Source organism: Ambystoma mexicanum, chromosome 11, assembly GCF_040938575.1.
Source record: "Ambystoma mexicanum isolate Mex_15411 chromosome 11, UKY_AmexF1_1, whole genome shotgun sequence".
Lineage (NCBI taxonomy): Eukaryota > Metazoa > Chordata > Amphibia > Caudata > Ambystomatidae > Ambystoma > Ambystoma mexicanum.
In genome coordinates this window covers 168,166,207-168,191,043 of record NC_090934.1, presented here as the reverse complement: position 1 = coordinate 168,191,043, position 24,837 = coordinate 168,166,207, and the positions used below count along the sequence as shown (strand labels likewise).

Genomic DNA, 24,837 nt, shown 5'->3' with positions numbered 1-24,837 from the left:
CGGCGCATGCCGCTTCTATTATTCTACTAAGCATTGCAAGCAGTATCGGTTTCTTAGCATCTTGCGTTTCAAGCCTATTTACACACGTTTAACAGGACGGTTGCTTCCATCTTGTCTCGTAGTACCGTTTCCTTACGTTTTAACATTGTCTCTTCTCTGTGTCTTTACATTTATTTTTGTAGCTACTCGTACTGGTGTGCTTGTCTTCGATAGCCACTTTTGTTCATTTGCGAGTCTGTTCAGGCACTTATGTCATTTCTACTGGCCTTCCATTAAGGCTTTTGGGGTCTCTTCGTGGACCGCATGAAGGTACTCCTCATTTTGTATCAGCAGCTGGTATGGCTGTCTGATAGGGAACCGCGCTGTCCAGGGTTGTCTTGTTATGGGCACTTCAACAGGCACAGATCTCCTAATGTATGCTGGGCACAGTCCCAGTGCGGCTCTCTGTTGGTTAATTTGCTCTTCATACGTCACGCCCCTTGGCGGGTACCTTCCTGGCAGATCGAGCTGAGGGCCAGGGGTGCAGGTCATGTCTGGAACCTCCTCTACACACCTCTGGCTTTTAAATCTTTGTACTTATCTTTTCCCAGAGCTCTTCCTTGTCTGCGACTCACTGGCTTCTCTCATCCGCCTTGTCGTTTCGTTGCCTCTTGGACTGGCATTAAGCCTCAATGTAAAATATAAAGGGTGTTCTTTCATTGGTGAAGAAGTTTCCTTTAAAGTACCATGGCGGCATGCCTTTGTTAGGTTTTTTTATGGAGTGAAACATTGTCATAGTCCAAGGGTGTAGCGCTCAACAAGCCAATAACTTTCCCTCATTAAAAAATGTGAATGGCTGGGTATTAATAGCCCGATAGCACGCAAGCATGGACTACACTGGCAAATTAAAGCCGTAAACCCCTTTAATCGCTTTAATTGGTCCATTATCTTGGGCTTTAACAGCTGGCATATCTCACAACTTCAGGCCATGTAGTTGGACAACACATCTCTTCACCCGAGATGAGATAAGAGTCTACCGGGGCACCTGATGGGGTTAACAGAGCTCTCAAGTTTCCCATGTCCGTGTAAGACGGCCATCCAGTCCTGCTTTTTATCTTTGGATTTTGGGGCTTGTAGGTTTTTTTGTTTCCCATTTGAAATGTAGTCAACTACAAGTCCCAGAATTCAAAGCAAAACCAGAACTGCATGACTTCCTCACACATGGCCACGAGAAACTGGAGAGTTCTGGGTTAAGGTTTCTTTGGTCTGTTTGATATGAAGGAGGAATCAGCTTGGGGCATATCCTAGCCTGTGATGTCAGATGGCCGATTGGACATGGGTAAGGGCCCTCAACCCAATTTGAACTAGTCCCCAAAATGTAGAGACTGTTTCCTCAGAACAAGATTCCGATTGAACTGCATTGATCTTAATGACGTAGTCGCACTGTGGGAGACGCTGAATCCGAGAAATCATTGGATCCATTCTTCCCAAACGTGGTGGAAACGGTCTTACATGTATTCTTTTTTCCCCTAAGTATAAGTATGTGAGAAGGTCAACCTTGCTGGCAACCTTGAGAGAGACAACCTTTAGGCTGTGTTTCCCTGCATCGACTGCCGGATAATACAAAGAGCGGCACGTGGGCAGTCCTAAGTTTTTTAAGAAGGGCACTTGCGATCAAGAGGCGGGGTTTAGAAGCACCAAAGACCTCATTTTATAATGCGAAGGTTTTTTTTTTGTTGATACATTAGTTGTATATTTATGTGATGAGTCTGTTATGAAACCCTGTTTTAACTGATTTTAAGATTCATTCAAACTTTGAGCTTAATAATTCATAATCCTGGATTTTATGTCCATAGTTTTACATTTTAAATTTATGATTGATATTCAATCCCGAAGTCAAAATTTTTTGAATTGAATTGAAATGAGTCTTCCCTTTGAGCTAAGTCTGCCCTTAAAATTGTAACATTTCATTATTGGATATGCCGAGTGAATATGAGCTCATCCCATCCATGATGATAAGATGTCCAGTTGGAAAGGCGCGTCTAGATTTGACTTATGTACAGGTTCTAAGATAAAGCGACTTGATCCTGTAATCTATATAATATTCAATAAAGTATATGTTTAAAAATAACTCTTGTCCAGAATCAAATGAACATGGCTTAATATAAATCTGATCTGTCCATTCCTATAAAATTGTGCAATATTGAAAATGAGACATTGTTTATCAGAATGCCCAGTGACGCGAGTGTTTACCTCACATGCATTGATGGTAAGACACTTTAAGGCATCTGGTTCGCCCTAATATAGAGCCGGGCGGTCCCTTGAATGTGCCCAGTGCATTATAAAAACTAGTAGAAGGAGGAATTGACCGTAGCCATGTCAAGTCTTTTCGACATCCATTGCACTGTTGGCATGGGTGGCCAATGGCAGAGTTTTACCCAAGACAGAAATATATGAGGTCATCCTTGGAACTAGTTCAAGCTATCTTTGAGGCAAATTCAAGGGGCGCAGATCTGCCTGAGCTGTTAGTGCTACTAGGCAGAATCCCCAAAGCCAAACTCTACATGGGGGAAGAAAGATAAAAGAGTGAGTAAAGAAACATCAAGGGTTACATTGCTTTGTGAGTCAAGGGGATCTATGTGATTACTGTGCGGCCCGGAAAACCGCAAACGGAAATTCTGAACGCGAAGATGGAGCTGCGCACTGTTCACATAGATCGCGCATCTATGTGTAACTGCCCCAAATCCCTGCCTTGTGACTGCGGTGGATAGCCCAGCAACCCCTGAACCCATTATACCATACAAGGGGTGCAGTGGACACCCTTGCTCCACTTACTATGTATAATGAGATTTGATATTTTCGTTACTGCTGAAAGCGCAGTAAACGTGCATTCAAGGGTGCGGGGGATTTGTTATTTCTGGGCAGTACCAGTCAAGAGAACATGAAAATGTATTTTACTAGGATTTTATAAACTAGTCTGTGTAATATTGGACTCAAAAAAAAATGAGCATGTCCAAGGAGGAGCATGAGTCATAACCATGATCAACGGTACCCCTTAAAAGCTTTGCATTTTAATTCATCGAGCCAGATGCTCTCATTGGCACATGGGACAGGTGCGGCAGCCAATCAGGTTGATCGGATCACAGGTTTACTCTCATGATCCAAGCCTACATTTCGAGAAAGCTGAAAGCTGCTCACTTCTGCCCGTCATCTTCTCCCAACCTCCCCTACCCGTCGCTGTCTCCCTCGACCTCCCCCATCTTCCGCTCTGCCCCCCACACCCACTCACCTGTTTCTTATGGCAGTGAGACAAGCCACTCCTTTATCCCCGGTCAACGTAGAAGAGGCCCACCTTCCATGTTCATGAAGGCAGTCATCTTGGATGAGTATTTATTTGATTCCATTGGTCACAGTGAGCACATGACCAATTGAATCAGCCAAATACATTTGTACTAGCATGCCGGGACATCAACCTAGGGTGCTAATAGCAAAAATTACCAAATCCTGAGTTGCTAACATCCTGCTTATGAAAAGACTGTTGCTTCGCTGAGGCCTACAAACTCGGGGCCCGGCCTGTTACCACCTGGTACAGGCCATGCACCCACTTATTATTGCGTAATAAATGATCGGCCAAGGTGAATATAGGTGTAATCCGTTATGCTTACGATAATGGGCAGGTTCCGACCCGGAGCATGAGCCCAAGAGTGTGGTGCATTGGGAGTGGGTGAGCAAAGAGTGAATTAAAATGTGTAATGAAGCCATGACCAAAACTGTTGGCAGCACATCTTGATAGTACCGTTTTGCAAAGAGCGTGCACTGTTGGTCTCTTGCCACACAACATGTACACGTATAGAATTAGGATTTCCAGCAATTCCAGGACTAGATACTAGCCAAATTGGATTGTGTCGTAGGGTGTTGAATTCTTTTTTTAAAATGCTTCCTTCTGGGCTTTAACCACAGCTGTTGTATCGTTTTAGGGCACAGGCAAAAGCTGGAAGAACAAGCAAGGTCCTACCCGGATCGTTTCAGCGAGCTGGAGCGCATCCGTCAGACAATGAGGGTTACTCAGTCCACACCCAATCCTCGAGCAGGCTTGGGCAACCCCGCTCACTTCAGCTCGCAAGCACAGACTCAGATACAAGGTAAGTGAAGGCCTCTCCTTGCAAATCCTCGACCAGCCCTCAGTGGCAGGGGGGTGGAGGTGGTCTACTTGGATTTCACCAAAGGCACTGGCCCGACATCTCCCGGTTATGCAATAGAGCATGATCAATGATGAATGTGTGCAATGTTCCTCTGGGAAACAGAATTACCAGAAGGGAGGTTGCCACCAAAGGTGGGGTCGCCAAGAAAGTGACTCTCACAGTGAAGGACTAGGATACAAGCAAAATAAATATATCTTGTTTCTGGGGTAGGTTGTAAGCTCTCTGAGCTTACAACCTTTTGAATTGCAGGCGCCTGAGACTGTGTAGAATGGAAGCTTAGCATAAAGAGACGTGGGTGGCAAGTACGGCAGAGGAAAAGGACATGATGATATGGGATAATAATATGATGATATAATGCGATGATATGACCTAAGGTGAGTGCTTGCTGCTTACATTGGTGTGAGATCTTCAAGGCTCGGGTTCAAATCCTGGCAAGGCCAACTGAGCCTTTCATCCTTCCGAGCTCCTTAATGAGTACCAGCTTTGCTTCTGTGGTAATAATTGTCTGTAAATGTTCTATGTACAGTTCGTTGGCGAAACCGCTAGATAAACCATGGTTTGTATAATGATATAATCTTTAAGAAAATATGCAAGGAACTTTTAGAAAATATGGTTGGATGGTTTAGTGCTGGTCGACTAGTTAGGCTCCTCGAACTGTGGTCAATAATTAGAAGTAAATGCCCTCAGATTCAGCTCTCTCAGAACAGACAAATTGCCTGGACGGATATAGGTGGGGGGATTCTAAAAGCAGGGGCCTATTCATGTGGTAACATCATAACATCATTATTCATTTTGGGTCAGTCAATAAAACGAGTTATCGTAACTTACCGTAATGTTCCACCCTTAGGGCAATAACAAACACTATAGACTGGCTTGGAAGGTCATAATGTATTTTAAGTCCCTGGGTGTGTACAAGTGGTGAATGGAGACTAAACATAAGGCCACAAGTGGCTTTGTATCTACATGTAAGATGCAATGTGGCCAGATACAAGGCTGTGTGTGTGTGTTTGCGTGTGTGTGTGCGTGTGTGCGTGTGCGTGTGCATGTGCGTGTGCGCGTGTGTGTGTGTGTGTATGTGTGTGGTGAACAGGCAGATATCAACCTTAGAGAGCTGATAGGTGAGGATGAGATGACAGTTGGGAAAGTCTCTTAACAAGCCAATGTCCAGAGACTGTGGTAAAGTTGGCAGAAGAGTGATCTCCCAAATGAATGTAGACTTCGCCCACTGCTCAGCTGTTCCGGCCCTGCGTGATGCAATGATGATCAGGCGCATTTACTTCCAGCCCTGGTGGAACCTTCCGTTCTAAAGATTCCCGGAGGCCTTTGCCGGGAGGCATGACCTCTAGATGGTGCCCGGCTCAATTTCCATTTAGCTCTGAAGTTGCCCTCGTTGACTCTTCAAGTTGGATTAAAAATCACGATTGTATTGACTGTCTCTTCCAGGATGTGTATGAGGAAAATGGGGCCCCTAACTTTTCCCTGACCGTACCAGATCCTTTGAGGTATATATAAACAGTTGGTCAGGGCGATTCCGAACAGAGCCACGGTAAAAAACACACTGACCTGGCCTCCGTTTATCTGAAAATGCTGCGTTCAGTAGCCCTGTCCCTGTAGGCTCCAGCAGTGTAACCTTGTCCAAGAAGACGAGGAGGTAGGTGTAAAAAATCACCAGCCAACTGAAGATTGTATCTATGATAGTAACTGTGTGTTGCTTTGTTTTTGAATGTCGAAGGTTCAGCACATATGGGTTCACGATATGTCATGTTCATAAATTGATCTGTAAAACACAAAATTATATTATATATTTGAAAAAGACTACTGAATGGTCAGTGTGTTTTTTACTGTGGCTCTGTTGGGGAGCGCCCTGCCCAGTTGTTTATATATATCTACCAGGATGTGAACTGGACCAAAGACTGGATAAACCAGCACCCAGGAAACTCTCTAGCTTCTTAGACAGGAAGTCCCGCCTTTCATTGTATTCTTCTTGGAGCCAAAGACTTGACTGGTGAGGATTCCTTTCCGCTAAAAGATGGAATGAAACTGCAGTGACAGAAAAGATGGGTCTGCTTGAGGGGAAACAGCCAGAAGGCAACCCCCGGGCAGGGCACAATTATTCTAAATCGCAAGGGGACATCTTAGCCACATACAGAGTGCTTCTCCACTTTCACAACTCACGGATAACAGAACAGCAATAAGGACAAACAGGAGATTCAATGGACTTCTACTATCTTGGCTAACCGAGCCATAGGTACATATGGGCTATCTGTAATTGGAGCTCCTGAAAGAGAGAGCAAGCGAAGGCAGATTAGAGTACACTTGAATGCAGTAAGACAGTGCCCCGTTAATGAGGCATCAGACATCCAGTCAGTGAGTCAGGCCTAAAGACGGAGCCGACAGACATCATACGCCCTGGCTGTGGCCCAGTGCGAGCAGGCACTGCAGTTTCTGCTTAGAAACAGAGGCCTTGCCAGGATTGTCTCACAATTGGGGCCTGAAGCTGATGTAATTGGACCCGCCGCAGTGACATTAACATCTTTAAATGCCCACACAGCAGTGCTGAGTGGGCATTTACAGGTTTCAAGTGGGCCTTGCCCGCTCAGGCCCTACCCGGTCTGCGCCTCTGCTTAGAAATCCTTCTTGGCTGCTTTGCCCTAGGAAGGGTCGTGTGTGGTCTCCCGGGTCTGCATGAGCAGGACGTGATAGCAAGTGGAAGCGACAGCTCCGCACATTGTGGTCCTGGCTGTAAGACAAAGGGGGCAGAGTCTTTGCCGCCAGTCCAGCAATGTCTAGGGTAAAGCATTGGCTTGTGGTTAGGTGGTTTTATATTGCAGTGCGCTTGGCACAAGTCTTTTTCTATCAAGGCCGTTTCTTTAGTCCTGCCTTGAGAAAGCAGAATGTCTAAGCATCAGACTTTGGGCACTGACGTGAATTTGATTTACGCCTCCAGACTGCACGGAGACTGGAGAAGGTTACCAGGGAGTTGGCTGCACCCTGATCCGTGTGTGCACAAAAAGAAAGTATATTTGTACTCTGTCAAGAAATCAACTGTACTTTAAGTGCTTCGCATAACATGCGAGATGTCTCCAAGGCCTTCTGAAATTTGGATGGCTGCATGTTTTCTCAGGTGCCCCCAAGCACGTCTGGGTGGCAGGCTTCTGGCGTTTGTTTGGAATGGTTTTAACTAGCCGACTGACTCTGGGCAATGTTACAGGGGGTGCCATGTGTGAGGTCACCAAGCGATTGTGTGGTATGCAGTGGGGTAGTTGCCTGTTGATAGCTAGAGTAAGTTTTTCCGTTTTGTGATCCTTGAGGATATCCGTAGGATCTCACCATCCCTTCAGTCCAGGTTTTTCAAGGACTTAATTCATGGGAGGTTTCCTTAATGCCCTCACCGGATACGGAATTATTGGGGGAAATGAGGCGAGCAGGAGACTTGGGCCCTAGTTACGAGTTGGGCGATAAATGGAAAATCCTGCAGTAATGGAAGGATCTGATTATCCAGTCGTCTTAATTACAAGTCGAGCGCCAGGGGACCCCTACGGTGGTGATAGTGCGCGGTATAAATATCCTTTAACATTAACAAGTCGGAAACTCATTATGAGGAAATATCCCCATAAAAATGCTGGCATTACCCTTGACAATAATTCCTCCAGCGCCCCATAATGTACGGAGAGACTTCTGAATGGGGAATAACTCAAAAGTTTAATGTGGCAGAATTACCACTCTTACCAAAAGCAGTAAAGACACATCCCATTGGCCATACAAGCATAGCTCAAAACCCTGAACTCAAAAGAGGGCCTTGATATTGGACAAGAAAGCTGTGGCAATGGAGAGGAGCAGCAGGGCAATTGAGGAAAGGGGGCAATAAGGAGTTTACAAATGTAACTTCTGTATAAATCAGTTTCATGAAGTATGTGCTTTAGCACCTTGAAGCATCGTCTCTTGTGCTAGATGGAATTAGCAATAAAGATCTCAGACCAAATAACCGTAGAGACTCAAGGAATATGGCAAAGTACTACTTTATTCTCAAGTAAATAAAGCAGGGTCGACTGACAAACCTCAGACAGATGCTTGCACACTCACACATAAACTTGATTACACATGGGTCCTATACACCAATACGCGTCATCTATGATGTCCTCCTACATGGCAAACCATAAAACATATTAGCGGGAGGGATTGGATTAGGGGAACATATCCACTTATAGAATCCATATGGGTTAGTATTTCATTGGCCGTCCCTTATCTGTAAGACAACACTCCAACTACTTCTAAATATGTATAATACTAATTATAGCAAACAAAATGGCAGGGGTTTGGTCTATGCAACATTGTATAGACGGGTAGTATAGTTCATTGGCAACAAGCTTGTCTTTGAAGCAAGACGACGCAGAGCAACACAGGTTCGAATCCTCGGTCTGCACTTACAAATCTCTTTGGTATTAAGCGCATTATAAATAACCAATTATAATCATAGCAGGTTACCCCAGACACCCACTGATTGGTTGATAGTCTCACCCTACCTTGGACTTTTAACTCAGCTAGCAGCACATAAGGAAACTGAAACTCAGGTGCTTGGATCACGTCAGACTACTCCCAACTTTCCCAATTAGTCCATCATCTCTCATCAGACCGGCCATGAACCAACGTTTCCCATCTGTAGTTGTTGACCTTGTAGCCCGTTGTCTGTTCTAGGACATTTGAGGGAGTGAAAGCACATCCCTATCTTCATAGAAGGCTTGATGAATAGCCCTTGTTTTCGACTTCTGAGTCACATGTGAAGAGATCACGAATTTGGCAATTTCAGATTCTTATTTACTGCTATTTGATTTAATTATACTGGGTGTCGTTGCTCCTCTTGGCCCCTAGAAACTTCCTCACTCTACCTTGTATAGACATTATATACGTTTAATTATCCAATACTTGGCTCTTGCAAATGTTTTCTTCTCTTTTAATCTTAGAGAAATATTACTCATGTCTATGACTCATCCGTCTGCCTCCCTTTGTGCTTTGCAGCTATTCCTGAAAAATAGCATCCTTGATCCCACGCCAACATTGACTCCTCTTTGTTTCGCACAGGAAGCTGTTCTTCCAGCATCTCCTGACTCTGCAACCCTGATCGACTCCTGAGGTAGTTGAATTGAATATTTACACAAGGTGACGTCCATTTTCCAGTAATGGCCATCCTAGCTATGTTATATATTCCTCTTTAGCAAGCCAGGAACTTACTTTGGGCCTCATTACACGGATGGTGGTGAACCATGACGCTATTAGCGCCATGGTTCATGCCGGTAAAATACCGGCACCGCCTTGGTGGAAAGGGGAATTACCGCCCTATTCGAAGGTTGGCGGGGCGGTAATTCCCCCTTCCACCATTGCCCTTCCCCATTCCCATTTTTGCCCCATAGGGCTCTATGGGAATGGGGAAGACGCTAATTACGGTACCGCAAATTACGGTACTGTAATTAGCTCCCTGGTCCCTTTGCGGGTTGGTTTTTACCGCCTGCAAAAAGCAGGCGTTACATTCCCCAACCCGCAAAGGGACCTTGTAGTAAGGCGGTAAGGATTTACCGGTACCGGTAAAATACCGGTACCGGCAAACCTTTACCGCCATCCGTGTAATGAGGCCCTTTGTCTTCTTTTGCGTTTATGATTACTTTATCATTTCGTACATGTTTCCTTTGTCACTTCAGTTACATCGTCACTCTTAAGTATTTTCATATCCTTTCAGCATGGCTTCATACATCTTCTCCATGACATGACTGTGCCCTCGTCAGATTCCGCTCAGCGCTCCATAATATCCAATGGTGTGTGCTGACATCCTTCCATGCAGCATCCTTCCATCCTTTCAAGGGTACATTCGGTACGGCTGCATAAGTGCATATCTTCTCTCATACACGTGATGCGGTCTCCGCATAACACAGGTGGTCCCACATATAGCCCTTCTCCTGCTGTTCCAGTATGATGGTGGTGAGGGGGTGGGACCTAGTGAAAATTGCCCCAACTGCTCCTCTACGGGTATATTTATCATCAGTAGCAACAGTACATCGGTTGCTATAGTCTTCTGCACAACGGTTTCCACGTTGCTTCAAACAAGCCACCTCATAGTCTGTCTATAGTTGAAAATGTGTCAAAGGCCAACCAGTGAATAGCAGAATACCATAGTACATTTGTTAATTCAAAACTGACTGCTATCTCGGGGTCGACAAAACTATTGAAATTCGCACTGCTGAGAAATTGTCCAGTTCCGGAAAAAGTTCACCCTATTTCGCTGATTTTACCTGAAGAGGAAAATTGCTTTCCTGCCTGACATATTGTTTCTGTTGGTGTTTGGGTCTGAAATTTCAGCCAATGAGGTGGCCTAGAAATGTTTCGGCCCCTTAATCGGCTGAAATGTCAGCCAAAACTGAACAGAAATAAAATATCGCCTTGAAAATTAAATTCACCCAAAAGAGATGAATCAGGACAACAAAATTCTTTGCTAGCAAATTGGAGGCACATTTTTCTCCACCGGTAGTATTTTCTGAACCTCTACTCCTGACAATGGGCCTCATTCCGAGGCCATGGCTGCCTCCAATACCGGGTCCTGGACCGGTCTGGTTGAATGGGGACTTACCGGGTCATTCTGACCCTGAAGGACCCGGTAAGTCCCCATTCAACCAACCATTCCCCATACCCATTTGAGCCCCCATAGGGCTCAATGGGAATACCGAAGGTGCTAATTACGGGCCCAAAAATAGCGGGCCCGTAATTAGCACCCTGGTCCCTTAGCGGGACCCGCTAATGACGTGTGGTCAGATCACACGTCCTTTGCGATTCCCGCTAAGGGACCTCGGAATTGGGCAGTAAGGGTTTACCGGCACCGGTCTCCTTACCGGTGCCCGGTATCCCTTACCGCCCAACTCGGAATGAGGCCCAATATGTTCCAAAAATAATTGATTAATTACTGATTTATAATATATGCAATAACGGAGACAAGTCTCTAAGTCCGGGTCTGGGATTTAAACCTGTATTGCTCTGCGTTGTCTTGCTTTCAAGACAAATGTGATGCCCCCAAACTATCTTTCCAGTCTCGCCTGCCAAGAGCAACCTGTCACTTCATTGACATAAACCAGTGCCATAATTGACTGGCATTGGTGGTACCCATAAACATGCATATGTATTGAAAACATAGGATAAACCAAGCACTGGAATTTCAGAGACTTCGGTGAAACTCAATTCCTACATGGTAGATTCTTAATAAAGTTCAACCATTGATACTCTCGTGTGTATTGAGTTTAGTTTATCATGGCCCCTCCCTGCTGCAAGAAGTCAGTGGCATCATTTCAATAATACACTTCTGGTGTAAGTGACCTTCCATGAAACCATCTTCATTGAACATGACCCACCTTCATTGAAAACCCAAGAATGCAACCGGTTAATAAAACAATGACTGAAAAGAGGCACAGCACCCTATCAGGCTACTTATTTTTAAGAAATGTGAACACTACACAGATTCTCCATGAGGTTGCCTTTAGCAGCAAAGAGGTAGAAAACGCTTAGGCGGGTGTCTACCACTTGCAGCTTTTCAGGTGATTTCAACTACAACTCCCATGGTCCCTCAACATTGTCTAGGCTGGCTAGAGCTGATAGACGTTGTAGTCCAAAACATCTTGAGAGCTAAAGGTTGCAGATCCCCAGGTTAAAGGAACAGCAAACAAGAGAACAAGACTTTGGGGGCCATTATGAGTTTTGCAGTGGTGGTAAAGCATCCGGTAATTACCACTACTGGATGCTTTATCACACCCCCAAATTACAAGGTTCATTAATGAAACTCTTGTTTAACTCCTGCTTTTGTGTAGACGTAATTACTTCCACACAAATGTGGTCATTAGAACATTCAGTAAAAACCAGACACTGAGCCTCATTACGATACTGGCGGTAGCCGTGCCGGTAACACCGGCACAGCTGCTGCTGGTATCATTCTTGTTCCGGCACCTGCAAATGGGTAATTACTGGGTCATTACGGCCTTGCTGGACCCAGTAATTGCCCATTTACGGGCGCCGGAAAAAAATGCTCATCATTCCCATTTGATCCCCATAGGGCTCAATGGGAATGGGGAGGTCGGATGCACCGACACCATTCGTGAATGGTGCCGGTGCATCCGACATGCTCTGCTCGCGGGTGCCGGTATGCCCGCCAGGTCAGACCTGGCGGGCGGGAAGGCACCCGCGAGCAGAACTCATAGTTCGCCGGTCCAGTAACAATGGTACTGGTAGCTTACCACCGGACCAGCAAACTTATAATGAGGCCCACCGTATATGCAGTCCTACCTGAATTCAAAATGGGGAAAAACAGAAAGATCTGCATGGACCTTTCTGAGTAGTGGGTATGTGACTCATGCAGTAATGGTAAATGAGTTTGGTAGTGTTACCAAATGTAATAGCGCCAAAATCATTATCACACCCTTTGAATCGCTGTATAGAATACCTCAAGATCGACTCCATCAAGGACATCCATATGCTCAAAACCTGCCTATCGCTGATCCAGTCTTGGATGTCCAGTGCATACTTGAAGCGCAACCCCTCCAAGACCAAATTCCTACTCCTCACCATCAACACTGAACACCCAGACATACAGACCTGGCTATCAACCATGAACTCTGAGGGCTTCACACCCGAGCTCAGCTCCTGAGCCAAGTCCCTCTGGTACCACTATGACAAACACCTCTCCTTCAAGACATGCATAGCTAGGAAAATCCAGACAGCTTGGTATCAGCTCTCCCTCCTGTGGAAAGTCAAGCCTGTTTCCCTCCGGACAGCTTTAGATCCACTGTTCAAGCACTGGTCCTATCCCACCTGGATGGGGGCAATGCACTCCTCGAAGGCCTCCCGTTGTCCTCCCTTGTGCCCCTGAGAAGTGTCCTACACATGGCCGTAGGCCTCATTAAGGGTCTACGTAGATATGACCAGATCACCCCGGCCCTCATCGACCTTCACTGGCTCCCACTGCATGCATGAATCACCTTCAGTCTTGCTGCATCATCGATAAGGCACTCACCCTCAAGTTACCCAGCTACCTTGCGGTGAAACTCAGCATCTCCGCTAGACAGCGCACCACCAGAAGCCAGGAAATGTGCAGACTTGAAATCTGCTGCTGCAAAAAGGAAAGGACTAGAAAATAAGCCTTCTCTGCGAATACCCCAAAACTATGGAACCTCCTCCCCATCAGCATCAGACTCGCCCCCACGGTCCTACGATTCAGAAAAGAGCTCAAGACCCACCTCTTCAAGGAATTCCTCTGCCTCAGCATCTAGGCCATCACATCGCCCCTCGCGCCACCTGACTCGCGGGTGTGATACAGTTGTACCCTTCCTCTGTATCCCACCCACACTGTATATCTGTTCTGTTGTTACCTCTGAAAAACGCTCTGTTATGCATCTGTACTGTTGTAAACCTCTATGAAGTGCTCCATTGCTTCTCGAAGCTAGGTCTGCACTAAATAAATATAATAATAATAATTGAATGGTTACACTGAAGGCAAGCAGACAACTGTCAGTGGAACTCTTTGGGCCCAATTTAGAAAGCTTTTACCTATTACTTGCTCCTGGAAAAAGTTGCAAAAGTAGACATGCCCAAAGTTACACCCTATTCACAAAGCAACTAACATCTGGGGAACAGCCATACGTTTATTAAGTTATGCATACCTTGCGCTTATGTCACGCACTAGACTACAGGAATTACGCACAATTGTTTTCCAAGGCGAATGCCAGAGAAGGACAAGTGGAAGGCAATGAACATGTTGGTCAACTCCCACCAGAGAGAAACTTCCATGGCTATTCAGAAACTTCACAAACGCATTTCCTGCGCTTAGCTACACAAGTAACTTACTCCTGTAATTATCATGGGGAAGTGCATCAGTTGCAGCCAGATCCCCAACATGTGCAAAGATAGTGGGAGCAGTAGCGGAAAAACCATCTGCAGCCACGCGGAAAAGTGTTCTATGTTGATTCCCCGCAGGGCGATTTCATCGTTGCCCCGGTACAATGTCGGCAATGCAGGGAATCCTTTTTACCTTTGTGGCTCCACTTCCCTACAGTTCCCTAATGCGCTGAATGTGTTTTTTGTGTGACTGTCCTATCCAGTTGTGTGTCCCGACCAAACATTAAACGTACAATCGTTGTAACTTCTATGTGCAGGAGGTGGTCTTTTTGAATCAGGTCCAATGAGAAAGACAAGTTCTTACTATGTTACAAAACAAGACTGGTTTGTGCACAAGACTTGTGCACTGGAGCAAATCAGAGATTCCTGTGAGCATTGCTGATTTGCACCTGCTAGCTTATACCTGGTCCACAAAAGCTAACACTGGAGCAAATGTGGAGAGTGCTAGTGCTTCGCTGCGGCTCCCTTGGACAAACTTTTGAGAAACACATTTGTGCGTGCGCATCTCATAGATGCTCGCTGCATCCCCAGATTTGCTCCAGTTGTAGGCTTTGGGAATCGGGAATAAGGGTTGTCCAGCAATGATTCTAAATACATGCACATTTTCCTCATTAATATTAATGAGGGATATCCTGAAAACATGTCAGGATTCGGACCCTCAGGGCCTGGAGTTGGACAACTAGGAGGTGCAAATCAGAGATGCTTACGAGCCTCTCTCATTTGCTCCTGTTCAAATCTTTGAGAATCATCCTAAAGTCTAAGCGCATAAGGCCCGTGTTCCCCCATCACCAAACTGTGGATGTTTGTGAATGCACAGTGGGCGGCAACACCCGGGTTTTTATAGCTTCTGTGAAGTTGCGCCAGTTCTCTGGGCAGGCATTTATAACTCTGCTGAGCAGGGAATAACACAATAATTAATAGTTTTATGTTTTCTCTTCTGCTCCGACCTCTTGCCGTAAAGAAAGGGAACGCCGATTAGTATGCAAAGACAGCATAAGCGGCCGCGCCTGCGGTCTGCGGGGTTGTGCTGTACAATCGTGTCTGGAGAGAGAGAAAGAGAGAGAGAGAGAGAGAGAGAGAGAGAGAGAGAAAAAAAGAGAGAGAGAGAGAGAGAGAGAGAGAGAGAGAGAGAGAGAGAGAGAGAGAGAGAGAGAAAAATGGTCATGTCCTCAAAGTTTTTACTAAAAATACACGCGGTCATTATTCTAGCTCCCAGACCACATGAGTTAACCACAGGTGAAAATAAAAATGTCTGGCCCTGGGGACCCAAATTTGAATTTAAAAACACTGTCCCTGTAAATGGACCTCCCATTATTATGTACAACTCGTCCGATTTTTCCGAGCGACTGCTGGAAGTTTTTTTTTTTTTTTTTTTTTTAATGAGGCATCCTTTCATCTGCCCCAAATATGCTTCTTAAACAAGAGGATGGTTTTTGATCACAAAAACGGTGAAATCCGCGTTAATACATGTTTTGCTTGGTTGGGGTATTTTATTTTGTTTAATACGTGGAGGAAGGCCTGCTGTTTCTTACTTGCTTAATGAGTACACATGCATTTGGACAGGGTCTTTCCAGGTGGCATTTATTTCAATTGGCAGCCGTGACTATTTGTGTGCTTGTCAATGAGTGAAGTTAAATGTACTGGGTGGCGTAATGGTGGCTTGGGTGATAGATGGGAAGCCGGGGTGTGGGTGGGAGAGATTGGGGCAACAGCCAAGGTGTTCAGAATGGGGCAGAGCTGGTCTCTAAGGATAGAGGGTGGGCCAATGTGGACTGCTGAGGAGGGACATTGAAGGGGTCAGAGCAGGAAAGGACCGAGAGGCAGGCTGGCACTCACATGGATAAGGGTAGGACGGTGCACAGCATCCCTACTGAAAGAGAGTGGCAGAAGACATTGCAAAAGAGATGGTGGGATAATGATAGGGGAGCGAGGGATGGCTTCTGTGAAGGGGAGTACACACCTCCCCTCTCCCATCCCTCTCTTGACTTCTTGACTTCAGTGGCCATGTGCATTGAACTGACCATAATAACTGCATTATGCCCCAATGATCACCATCCCAAGTAACCGCTATTATTTAACATTTTGCTGCCCAGGCATCTCAGCCTCTTCCCCTTCCCTCCTCTCACTACCTCTCCAGCCTCATTCGGTTCCTGCCTTTGATGCTCTGTCCTACCTCTTGAGTTTTCTTAGGTGCCTCCCCTTCGATTCCTCTCCATATCTCCTGAGCCTCATAAGGTCCCTGCCTTTGATTCTCTGTCCTACCTCTTGAGCTACTATAGGTTCCCCCTTTAATTTCTCTGTATACCAAATGAGGTTCCTTAGATTCCTCCCTTTTGATTCTGCTCCGTACCTCTTGTGCTTCATTAGGTTCCTCCCTTTGTTTTATCTCCCTACCTCCTGAGCTTCCTTAGGTTCCTCCCTTTCAATTCCACTCCATACCTCTTCAGCTTCATTAGGTCCCTGCCTATGATTCCCTGTCCCACCTCTTACGTTTCCATAGGTTCCTCCCTTTGATTATTCTGCATACCTAATGAGCTTCCTTAGGTTCTTCCCTTTGGCTCATCTCACTTCCACTTGAGCTTCCTTAGGTTTCTCCCTTTGTTTCATCTCCGTACCTCCTGAGCTTCCTTAGGTTCCTCCCTTTCATTTCCTCTCCATACCTCTTGAGCTTCATTAGGTTCCTGCTTTTGATTCCCTGTCCTACATCTTGAGCATCCATAGGTTCCTTCCTTTGATTCCTCTCCCTACCTCTTGAGTTTCCTTCGGATCCTTCATTTGATTTATCTCCCTACCTCTTCAGCTTTCATAGGGCCCTACCTTTGATTTCTCTCCCCACCTCTTGAAATTCCTTACGGTTGCCCCTTTGATTCCTCTCCGTAACCTCTTGTGTTTGCTTAGGTCCCTCCCTTTGATTCCTCTCCCGACTTCTGGAGTTTCCTGAGGTTCCCCCCTTTGATTCCTCTCCTTACCTCTTCACTTTCCTAGGTTCCTCCCTTTGATTCCTCTCCCCACCTCTTCAGTTTTCCTGGGTTCCTCCCTTTGAGTCCTCTCACTAGCTCTTGAGCATAAGTTCCTCCCTCACTCTGCTCTCCTTAATACTCTTTCTTCTTGGGATTCATGATTGAGCCCTTGCCTGGATTTAATCCTACTTTGTACCTAGCCAATTCTCTGTCTCCTGGAGTAACAACACCTCTGAACTCACTCCTCTAACAGTTGGTGTTCCACAAGGCTCTGTCTTGGGTCCACTCCTCTTTACACTCTACAACTCTGCTCTTGGACACTAACCTCCTCCTTGGGGTGCTCGTACCCACTCTTTGTGGACGACACACAAATCTTCTTTCTTTTCCAGATCTCTTCTGATTTTTCTATCAAAATCTCCAGCTGTCTCTCTGCTCTACAAAATTGGATGGCTTAGCAGTTTCTGATGTTAAACTCTACCAAAACAGAGGTGCTCTTCTCCTCTGCCTAAAGCTCTCTCTCATCTCTTCCTTTCTCACACCTTCTCTACTTTCAGCTCCAAAACTGGAACAGCAGCTTGCCTCAACCTCCTAAATATCAGGAACTTCGGGCATCTCCTTCCTTATAACACTGCCAAGCATCTCTTAACCACTTTGGTCTTCTCTAAACTGGACTACTGTGCCAGCATCCTCTTTGGTCTCCCTAACTATGCTTTCTGTCCTCTCGACAAGATCATTTACTTCGCTATCAGGACTCTCTTTAAACTCCCTCACTTCACACCTACTTCCTCTTACCATCACCAGGCTTGATGACAGACCCTGCCAAACAGGGCCAGATTTAGATTTCTTCTCCTCGTTCACAAATCTATCCACAGTAAGGCACCACCAGTGGTGCCATCGCATTCCAATACTCTTAAAGCGGAGTGTGAAAGCAAAGATTAAGGCAAGCTTAAATCGCCTTTACTCTTTACTCTTTACATTTACTTCTGCTTTGAGAGAAGTAAAAACACTGCATTTTGCAGGCAGCATTTTATAATGGATTCCAATGGAATCCGCCTGTTTCCATTGGAATCTTTGGATTTTACGCCTGCATGAAAATCTCATGCTGGCGTAAAAACAAACGCTCAACTGAGACAGAGGAGGAAAGCTAAGCTGAGATGCTATCGACGATTAGCTGTCCTCTACGCCTCAGGATGGCTGCAGAATGAGCTGGAGCACAAAACATTTACGCATTCCAATTACGCCTTAATACATTCGAAAATGATCCCCACAGTGTTATGTGGGTTGATTGTTAGAGTCACCCAAAGAACACTGGGGCAGATTCACAAAATGTGTTTTCTATTTCTATATACCCAGTGCACACATACACACACACACACACACACATAGGCAAAACACCCTCATTTGCAAGTGAGCTGATTCACAAAAGTGAATATTCCATGCACAATGCATTTCCGTGTGTATATTCAATTTTGTGACTCTCCAAGTGCAGAATGCAGGAAGCAGCAGGCTTCACAAGATCAAGCCACATCTTGGGTCACAATGGGTAGTTGCAGTGTGATCTGTGGTAAATCTGTGTTTCTCTACCCTGTACTGGACCCCCTGTTGGATGTGCGGTAAAAAGCAAAAGGCTGTCAAGGGTCTAAAAATACCACTGACAGCACAGATCTGTCAAAAATGGAAATGCTCAGGTTTTACATGTGATTTTTAATTACATATTTTTTTAATGTTCACTTTCCATATGCAGGTACGAATGTAAACAAACATTTTGCAGTGATAGGCCCTTTAAGGATTGTCCCTGCAAATGGGAGTACTACCCCTAACAGCGTGGGGTCAGGTTGCGGATTCCTTGCACTTTCAGCCATCTCCTTCATTTCGAAAATTCCTCTTTGCAAATCAGGGGTTTGCAATGTGAAATCTCTGAGTGCAGAGGTATGAGGGCGAAGTGCCCCCCATCTCTGTTCCCACAGACCTCCGTGAAGTTGTCCAAATATTTATTTTTGTATTGCTTTTAACTCTCCTTTGACCAGAACATCTTAACTGTATAATCCAAAATGTTTAAATATTATTCAGTAAAAATTGAATTAGTTTGAGACCCTATAAATCATTTGAACATTTGTAAATGTTTTTCAAAAACTTTTTTTGTATTTGGTAGTAAGGGCAGTTTGGTTATGGGTGATATGTAACGGTCTTGTGACAGCACCTCCCTCCGAAATTCCAGGACTTCATTTTAAATATTAGTTTTAATGAGTACCAGAATATTATTTGAGGGACAGTAACTCCTTTTTGTGTTAATGTCTCCAAACTAAATACTAAATAAAGGCTATATTTTTGCTGGTAATAAACAGTTTCAAGCTAATATGATTTCACTTATTGCTTTCAAGAAATCGATGTAAATCCCTACCTTTTGAATAAACTATTATTATCAATAATAATAATAATAGTAATAATAATAATATAAATACTTGTGGCAACCTTAATGCTCAGGCAAAAAAGAATGTATGGATGATGAAAGTATGGCTATTGAATGTGAAAGTGAAAGTGAAAATGAAAGGGAAAGTATGGCTATTGAATGTGAAAGTGAAAGTGAAAATGAAAGGGAAAGTGTAGCTATTAAATGTGAAGAAGGCACCCCTATTCTGAAGCAAAAACAATTGTGATTGGTTTGGGAAGAAGCGGCAAGCTTTCCTCAATGCCTGGGAGTTATACCTGGACAACAACTCTGTTGAAAGGTAATGGAGGCTGCATTGTGGACTGTTTCTTTATTTTGCTTGATTTGTTTGAAGACATAAGTCTACCTTGAGTATCGCTAGTCATCATGAGAGCATTGATCATATAACTCTGTAACTCACTTGGCAACCCCTGCAAGTCAAATAAGAAGGGCCTAGATTGATTGAATAATTACTACTGGCTAAAAAGGAGAGGGCAGTGAAATGGTCAGATCGGAATTTACTTAGGACCATATTGTACGCACAATGTAGAGGGGGGCTACTGGAAGAGATTTCTGGAGACAGAGACCGGACTGAAGTTGACACTTTCTCTACTGCTATAACATACTGGTCATTAAAGTGCTCTGCAGTTCCCGATGAGATATTGATGGGGAAGAAGGAAGGAAGAGTGCCCCCTTCTGATATGAATATAGTGAAAAAGAGAGCTCCCTCGGGAAGTGCATGACTTGAATATAAATTGGACCCCCCAATTGAGAAATATATGTGGCCAAATTGAAAAAGGTAAAGCAGAGGTAAGGAAACTGGCTAGCAAACTGTACAAAGCCAAACCATTGGCTGGGAAAAGATGCTGTTGATAATACGCTGTGGTGATACTAAAGTGATGTGACAACAGCTTCATGAAAAGGACACGGGTAAATCCATGGCACAAATGGATCCCATAAATGTGGCAATGTGACCTCAACATTTTTGAAATAAATGTGCAAATAATTCTCAGGAGATACAGTATATAGATGTTGTGCTGGAGTGGTATCTGGAAGACCAGATTCACTTATGAAAACACGTTGGATAGACTAAATGGCTTATAATAGTCAGGAGCACCACACCCGGATAGCCTGGAGAATTCTTTATTAAGATCAATAAGATAGAAATGGCAACCTTTTTAGAAAGCCTTTTTTGAAAAAGTAAGGAAGGCGAGCCGCATCCCATAAATATGGGTGGAATTACTGCTTGTCCCAATGCAAAAGAAGAGAAAAAGAGACGACCCAGGGTCTTAATGCCTCGTCGCTCTTCTCGATGTCTCAAGCACATTTTTACAGAGGTCATATTAGAAGACCTTTCGAGAAGGGACTGAAGTTAAGCAAATTCTGTCCCCTTTCCAAATTGGATTTAGGTGGGGTTGTGGCACTAAAATAATGGTCCTTCCTGTAAAACCATTAAAAATTGAAGAGGAAAAAAGGGGGGTGGACCACTCAATGCAGAATTCCTGGAATTTGCATCTGTATATCATACAGTCAACAGAACACAACTGTGGGAAGAACTAAAAAAGTGGGGGATAGACAGGGGTGAAGTGCAAATTATTATTCTTTTACATACTACTACTTGAGCAAAAGTGAGATTGGGGCCAGAAGTTTTTTTTTTACTTGTTAATAACGGGCCGTTGTTAGCATGCTGGTCCTTTAGCAGCTCCCACTAAGGGCGCCTTGCCATAAATATGTGGGCTAAAACAGGGCTGTACCTATTTAATATCTATTTGGCGAATTTGACACAGAAACTGAGTAGCACCCAAAATTTCCCTCCTGAATTGGAAAAATCACATATACCGTTTCTAGCAGATGAGACGATATACAGGTGTTTCTGACCACACTAGAGTGGGCCTTTAAAGATCCCTAAAAACCCTAGGTCAATATACCAGGGATCATGATCTACCTATAAACCACAGCAAAAGTAAGATCATGATATGGGACCAATATGAAAGGCAAAGCAGTACACCTAAAGACTGGTACGTCAACAGCAGCAAATTAGAGCTAGTTGACGAATTTCTGTGCCTTGTAGTTTGACTAATTTGCTGAAGGTCATAAGGAAAGATTAAGGAGAAGCTGTTAACTTAGGCGTGAATGCCAATAGCACCTATGAGCAGCTTTGACATAAAGTACATGGCTTATACTCTTGTTCCTCTTATTGAGGCATACAAAATGGAACTAGCTATCAGTTCTACTCTATAGTTTGGAAAGAGGAATTTCAATCTGGAGGGAATGGTTAAGCAGGATGGAAGGTTGTTTGTGGAGATAGGCTTATGGACTCCTGAATTTGGTACCTGTACAGTCGATAAGGGCGGAGTTGGGCCTTACCTCCTTGTAGGTGATACTCCACTTAAGAAGTACTAATATTGGATTAAATGTTTAGCTTCCAGGACCTTGACTTTTCAACATCTACCCTGCCCCACTAGCCCATTTGATCTCTGCCTTCTCTCCTATCTTCCAGTGTTATGCGGACGGCACGCAACTCTCCTTCAAGCTTCCCTCCTCTGCCTCCTCCTCTTCCTTTCTCATACATGACTGTCTGTCTGCTTTCAGGCATGGTGCACTGCTAACAATATATGCCTTATCCAGCTCCCTCTTTCCCCCTGAACTCTGGCCACCCTCCATGGGCCCCTCCCCTTACCCTCCTGTGAGGCAAAAAACCTTGGTGTCATCTGCGACTCCTCTCTCTCCTTCTCTCCTCACATCCCGGAGCTTGCCAAGCAGGCTCACTTTCAGCTTCAGCTCCTCAGAAACATGCTTCCTTTCCTCACCTTCCCCCAGAAACTTGGGCCTCATTGCGAGTCCGGCGGTAGCTGTGCCGGTAAAGCCGGCAGGCTGCCGTTGGACTCGTGGGGATTTACCGGCTCTGGACTTACTGGAATTACCGGGGCATTACAGCCCCGGTGATCCGGTAATTCTGGAGCCGGCATTCTGTAAATCCCCATTCACGTGGATTCCCATAGGACTCCCTGGGAATAGGGAAGAGGAAACACCGGCACCATGTGGTAATGGTGCCAGTATTTCCGCGTCTGTCTGCGGCCGGTGGCGTTACGTCCGCCAGGTCAGACCTGGCGGGTGTAACACCACACGGCCACACAACTTGTAGACACCCGGTCCGGAAAAATGTGCTGGTACGGTTTTGCCGGCACCGTTACATCCAGACCGGCTAACTTGTAATGAGGGCATCCAGAGCTCTGGTCCTCTCCAGGCTAGACCACCTTAACAGCCTCTTCCTCAACCTACCTAACTCCTCCCTTTGCCCCCTTCAGCTAATTCAGAATAGGACCGCAAGACTTATCCTTGGCCTCAGGCCCAGGTACCACATCTCTCCAGCCCTAAAATCTCTCCTCTGGCTCCCTGTTGCTGTGGGACTCTGCTAGATCCAACTATCTCTGGGACTCTGCTAGATCCAACTATCTCTCCATAAATACCTCCCTGCTAGTGTTCATCGTTCCTCTAGCTCCAACTCTCTGCAGCTCAGACACTTCTCCTAACAGAGAGTGGGGGGGGGCAGATCTCTCTCCTCCGCAGCGGCCTCCCTTTGAAATGGCCTCCCTGCCCTCACAGACTTGAGCCGGATCTCCTTAAGTTCCAGAAGCTTGTCAAGACCCTACTTTTCTCTTTCTCCTTCCCTCTCTCCCTCCCCTGCTAATCTTCCTTCCCTCTCCCTCTTGACTGGCTGCCTGATACCTTGAGATTATTACAGGGCACGTGGCCCTTCCCTACCAGTCTACTGCTGCACTTGGTCTCCTTCTCCCCCGCACTAGCCTGGCTGGGTCTGCACCCCCTTACCCCTTCCAGTCCGTTCCTCGCACTTAGCAATTGGACCTTTCTGCCCTGCATGCTCTTCCCCCTGAGCTCTGTCCACATGGCCTCCCCGGGCACTCGCTTACCCCTCCAGCATCTCCCTGCCTCTCCTCTGCCCCGCGCTTCTATTACTGCACTTGCACGATCCGAATATCACAAGGCCTAGTAGGACCATTTCTGTTTTTGTCATCCCTCTCCCCCCCACTTTGTCTTGTTGCTCCTTGAAACACATTGGGCCTCATTCCGAGGTTGGAGGTAGCCATGGCGATGTTAGCGCCATAGCTACCCCATTTCCGCATACCGGGTCCGGGTTCCCTGAATAGGGAGTTACCGGGCCATTCCAACCTTGGAGGACCCGGTATTTCCCCATTCAGGGAACCCATCTCCATTCCCATTAGAGCTCAATGGGAATGGGGAGGAAGCTAATAACGGGCCCGTTAATAACGGGCCCGTTGTTAGCATGCTGGTCCTTTAGCGGCTCCCACTAAGGGCGCCTGGTAAAACCAGCCGCCCTTAGAGGGACCCGCTGAAGGACCTCGTAATGCGGTGGTAAGGGGTTAACGGCACCGGCACCCTTACCGGCGCCGTTAACCCCTTACCGCCCACCTCAGAATGAGGCCCATTGTGTACAGGCGCATTATAAAACCCCAATAAATGAATAAAAGAAAGAAAGAAATAATACCACCTGGGAAATGCAAAGAGAAATGATGATGCCTAAAATGGATAATCCCCTGTTTTGCTTTGCAGAAGTCTTTAGGAAATGCATGGCACACATAGGCTACACACTGTGTGTTGATATAACCAGTGATGATATGAGGAGCCTTATGAGGGGAATTAAGATTGCAGCAATTAGAAAGGAACATTTCAATAACGTAACTCACTTGAAATCAAAAACATTATATGTAAACTATGCGATGGTATATTTTATTTATTTAGTTTATTGTTCATTTATAACACGCTTAATACCAGTGAGTGGTTTCTATGTGCAGGATTGGGATACAAACCTGTGTTGCACCGCATTGTCTTGCTTAGCAGGTCATCAGTGGAACGTTGGCACAAGTTTTGGTTTGTTGAGTATGCTCGACACCCTGAGTGTCCCACCTGTGGCAGTTACCATGGTGTAGCCTGGGTGGTGGGATCCAGTGGGCTCCATTGCCCGAGCTCCCTTCCTACCTCCAGTATAATACACCGGATGCCACCTGAAGATGAAGACTGAGAATACAGGAGCTTACCTGAACTACCTGCTGCCTGAAGTGAACTTTCACTCTTAGCAGCCTCGCTAGAGACAGAAGGATTGTGGGAATGATCGACGCATGGCAATCCAATCTCTGTTGCTTCTGAGGTGACACCATTTTGGGAAGCTATGCGAGTCCTTTTGGAATGGTTTCGTTTTAAAATAAAAGTGTAGGAAGAAGTTGAAACTTTCACTTTCAGTGCAATGCACTGAACGTTCCCCTAAACAGCATGTGCATGTGTTTTGGGGGTTTGTATGATGTGTGGT

The 24,837-nt window shown here is 45.5% G+C and overlaps 1 protein-coding gene across 1 annotated transcript in view; it reads left to right on the top strand.

Moving 5' to 3' along the window:
- The window catches only part of RUNX3 (RUNX family transcription factor 3), a 507,951-nt gene that overhangs the window by 415,760 nt on the left and 67,354 nt on the right, over window positions 1-24,837 (top strand). The window contains exon 7 of the mRNA XM_069622724.1: window positions 3,957-4,121. Within this exon, the coding sequence (XP_069478825.1) occupies window positions 3,957-4,121 (165 nt within the window). The remainder of the gene's footprint in view (window positions 1-3,956; window positions 4,122-24,837) is intronic.